Consider the following 4560-nt stretch of genomic DNA (forward strand, 5'->3'; position numbering starts at 1 on the left):
CGATCTAATGTTTAGAAGACCTAGTTTTAGAAATTGTTTTTGTTCACTGATATTTAGATTTTCAGGTTTAATTACAATAAGATTTTTCCTAGATCCTACAGTAGATTTATTATATGGCCTCACTAAACGAGGAATAGACACAGTTTCTATATAATGTTCTACACTACTTATTTCAATTAATTTGGCACAGCAAAGACTGTGATTTGGACTTTGAATTTCTAGTCATATGGTGTGTAACGTCTTGGAGATGTTGTCCGACAGCACAGCCGCTCCGATTCTGCTGGGGTGCAGGCCATCAGCACGGTAGAGCCTAGGTCGCTCCCAGAATAGATTCCAATTTTTTACAAAGAGCAGTTTCTGTTCATTACACCATGACATTAACCATTCATTTAGTGCAAATAATCTACTGAACCTTTCCTGTCCTTGTCGGTACGTGGGAAGCGGTCGAGACACGATGATCGTTGCCTCAGGCGCTGTGCTGCGTACCGTCTCGATCAGGCTCTTGTAGTCCTTCTTCAGAACCTCCGTCTGCCGCAGCCTGATGTCATTCACTCCCGTGTGCAGCACCACAGCTCCGACGCGCTCGTCACCGTTCAGGATCTCGGGAACCTGTGCGGCGACATCAAGAACACGAGCACCAGGAAAGCAGTGAGTGCGCACCGTACCCTTACCTGAGGTAGCGCGGACATGACGGACCATGGAACTGCCGATGATCACGGCGTCGTCGCGTTCCGACTCGCGAAGGGGGGAGAAGCGGTTCCGGGTGGAGATCTCGAAGACCGGGAGGGGCGGTGAGGTTCTTGCTCTGGTCCTGGCTCGTGTCTTTCGCTGTGGGATCACCCAGGGTCCATGGTGTTGTGTCGGTGCCAGAGTGAATGATGCCAGAGATGATCGCGTCCTCCTGGGGAGAGAAACGCACGGAGTAGACGAAGTCGGAGTCAAAAAGTTACTAACCACTGACTTATGAGCATCGGCGCGTGACGTTTCAAGCGCTGATCGCCGATCCCGCAGCTCGGCTTGTTTCTCCAGCAGACCACGGATCTGTTTCTCCACCGATTCCAGCTCCAATCGTACCGAAATCAGCTCGAATGTGTCCTCACCTGCACTCAGAGGTAACGTTAGACACACATCCGATATGTTCGCCATTATAACAGATGAACAGTAAATTAGTAGTGATACTACCAATATCACTACTAATTTAGGAGTGAAATGCTGGATATAACCTGTATCCTTTCAGTGAAACGGGTGTAAAATAAGACGGTCGGTAGGCGCGTGGCCACGCGTGAAATGCTAGCGGACTAAAGGCTAGTAGCCGAGATTCGCAAAGTTGGATCTAAGTAGCGATATCAAAGTAATCCGATTGTTTTTTATAAGGAATAGTAGCGATTATAAGTTCCCATGATATAAAAATAGAAAGTGCTTGTTTATAAATGAGTTGAAAAGAAGAAAATCAAGGATTAATGAATCAATTCGACGGAGCTCCAAACACAAACACAAACCGCACGCGCATGCGCACAGAACCTTAAGCAGGATGAAAATTCACACAAGCATGAGCAATATATCTTTATAACCATTTAAGTTTTTACTTTTAAAATATCTAATTCAAAACTAAAATAAATATTCTCTGTTTACGCGATATCATAGTGTATGTAAACCGCAAAAAGACTGTTTAAATATGAATCGCGGCTGTGTGTGGATGAATGAACTGAACAGTTTTTACCAAACCCTATTGCTATACTGAGATGAGTGAAAATCGACTGAAATATGATGAAATAACGTTAAAATGTCTTTGTATTAGCAACGTATTAAACTGCAAATTAATATTTATATGCCCTAATATAGGCTCATAAAAACAACAAACGATACTCGGTTACTAACGTAAACTCGTTCTCTCTAGAGAGGGAACGAGTATTGCGTAAGTTTAGCTTACGCTACGGGAAAGATTTATCTTCTCGAGATATTGAAGCCAAAAAATTATCCTTAAAGGGTTAGTTCACCCAAAAATGAAAATGATGTCATTAATGACTCACCCTCATGTCGCTCCAAGCCCGTAAGACCTCTGTTCATCTTCAGAACACAGTTTAAGATATTTTAGATTTAGTCCGAGAGCTTTCTGTCCTCTCGTAAGAGAACGATATGCCTATGTTACAGACGAAATATGAAAGACAACATTTCGTTGACTAGTTTTGGATAGATTATCAACTGTTTACTGTAAACTAGACTACTGCCACATTGAATAAGCTTTTGTTCACCAATTTCTGCTCAAATGTTAAATACATTAGGCTATGTTTGTTTTGTCAAAAATAGAGTCATCAACTAGGATGCTATTATAGTGTTTGTTCCTATGTAGGCTTTATTCAAACTAATGAATCCTTAATCCTTAAATGTATGATAAAATGTATACTTTAGTTTTTACAAAGAAATATTACACTTGAAATATTGTTATTTTAATTGTTGCTGTAATTGTAACCTTTTTAATAAAATAGCAAATAATATATTTACAATGTAGATGTAAACAAAATCTTAAAAGGTCAACATAAGCCTTCTCTTCAAATTATTTGTATTGTGTTTTATTAGTGACAAATTTTGGGAGAGGATACATATCCAAAACTTTCTGAAAATACAGTATGAGAATTAACTACACAATTACTAGAAATGTTCACCTTGGATATTATACAATTTGCAAGCAAAAATACAAGTGGAAAAATACTCTTTTTTTCTAGATGTTTCCAACTGTGAACCAATTTTGTAGTATATATATATTTCTTTTCTTGTGTCCTTGTATTCTTTCTTGTGGCTCAGTGACACACCTGTGAAAAGCTCATTATGCAGGCTCATTAAGGAGGTCTTTTGTCTACACAGGTGTGAATCAGACCATTATACATGATTCACGCCCATTCCGCATATTGCCTTTCCAAACAAAAAGTGTTTTACTAAATTTAAATCAATGTATTGTTTTAAGTGAATGATTTGGCAGGATGATTTTCAGATCATTTTGAAGCAAAAATCCTAGGCGAGAACATCCATTAGTCAAAAGTCTTGTGGACACATATTTAGTGTGTTTTGTGGCCTTATTTCAGAGACTTTAAGTTTTAGTTTTTTCAATAACCATGCATAAACAATATTCTCTCAAAAATACAAACATGTACATACATCTTGCTCACATATTATGGTAGCCCCATTTGTGCTATATAGAGTGAATTTAAACCTTTGCCATTAACATGTTTATAAATAACTGAAAAAAGCACAAATGTCAGAGCATGTCAGAACACCTCCAGGACCGCAAAAACACTTTGGACCCCTTAGGGTTAAATAATAAGTTAGTAAATGTAAATACATTAGGCGTATACAGTAGGCAGGCCTATTGAATCATTTTAGTCCTTTAATTTTGTCTTGCAAATAGATGCTCATTTTGATCATCATTTGTATGATTCTCCCCTAATTTCATATTTTATTTATGAAAGTTTTTCCAAATCTGCGTTACTGCAGATTACGTGGCTTTGTGTGACTGTGCGTGTGTGTGTGTGTGTGTGTGTGTGCTCGCGCGCGCGCGCGGGATGACAGATTCAAATTGTCCGCCAATACTTTTCCGTTGCTTAATCCCGCCCACAAGCTAGTCAGATCTGTGTCAAGGGCAAGCGGGAGATTTGAATTGACTCTACGCTCGTGAAGTGGATTGTGTGATCACGGTGGTCCAAAGCTATAATCATATTCGTCAGGAGCAGCCGTGAGAAGGAGCGAGTGTCAGTCAGACAGTTCGGAAATAACGCGCCTGTTTTCAGTGAGCCTGGTTCCTCACTGCAGACATCATGCCAACCGATCACCGCTGAGGTAGTCTCATACTACATGTGACCGATATTTTTTATTACATTTGTGTTAAGTTGACAGTTTCCAAGCTAACGCTAGCATTCTTGTTCAGTCATAACTGGCGTCGAGAGCTGGAGGGCAAAACACTGCAGCATGCGTATTTCAATTTCCCATCTGTTTTAAGTAAGATCAGTTGAACCCACATCTCTAAAGACATAAAACAAGCTTTAGTAGACTTTTTATGCGTATCAAAGTCCTTCCAATTGTGTATAAAATCTTCGTTATGATAGTCAGTCTATCAATCTCTTAAACGGCGGGACATTTTGAAACACCGTCTGGAAGCTGAAAATTCTTCTCTTTTAAAAAACATCCTTGATTTTATTAGGCTATAGTAAAATTGTAGTAACCACGTTTTTTGGCGGATTTATTACCATTTTGATAACCACAGTTTTACTAAAAATAGGCCTAACGTTAGCATGTTTTTTTGTTTGTTATTTCTTCGTAGTTAAAACATGGCTAATTTTCGTAACTATCAAAACCGTTAAGAAATCGAATTCAGTTCTGTACTTGTTGATAAAGATAGAGCAAAGCCTAGAACAGGAAGACTATGAATAACATGATGAATCCCTAGGTGTAACTGATGCAGATAGGTCACAGTAAATCATATCGTTATTCATCTTTACTTTCTATAAATGTAGCTAAAATCACATGGCAGCTCAAAACTTTACTGTTAGCCTTTCCTGCTCAGCTTCC

The 4560-nt window shown here is 39.0% G+C and overlaps 1 protein-coding gene across 1 annotated transcript; it reads right to left on the reverse strand.

Annotated features, from left to right (window-relative positions):
• Positions 1–222: 222 nt before the first annotated feature.
• LOC143711380 (uncharacterized) lies at positions 223–1253 on the reverse strand. Its single transcript, XM_077202821.1, has 2 exons — positions 413–1253; positions 223–310 (listed from the first exon to the last, which is right to left on the reverse strand). Exons 1-2 carry the CDS (start codon positions 1144–1146, stop codon positions 223–225), a joined length of 822 nt encoding a protein of 273 aa, XP_077058936.1. The 5' UTR covers positions 1147–1253.
• Positions 1254–4560: the final 3307 nt, after the last annotated feature.

This window comes from Siphateles boraxobius, unplaced genomic scaffold, assembly GCF_051911475.1.
Source record: "Siphateles boraxobius isolate OS27281-9 unplaced genomic scaffold, OSU_SipBor_1 5, whole genome shotgun sequence".
In the NCBI taxonomy this organism is placed as follows: domain Eukaryota; kingdom Metazoa; phylum Chordata; class Actinopteri; order Cypriniformes; family Leuciscidae; genus Siphateles; species Siphateles boraxobius.

Coding starts and splice junctions, on each gene's coding strand:
- LOC143711380 (XM_077202821.1), bottom strand. CDS start 1,146: ATGGCGAACATATCGGATGTGTGTCTAACGTTACCTCTGAGTGCAGGT. Junction 311..412: donor TACCGACAAGGACAGGAAAG/GTTCAGTAGATT, acceptor GGAGCGACCTAG/GCTCTACCGTGCTGATGGCC.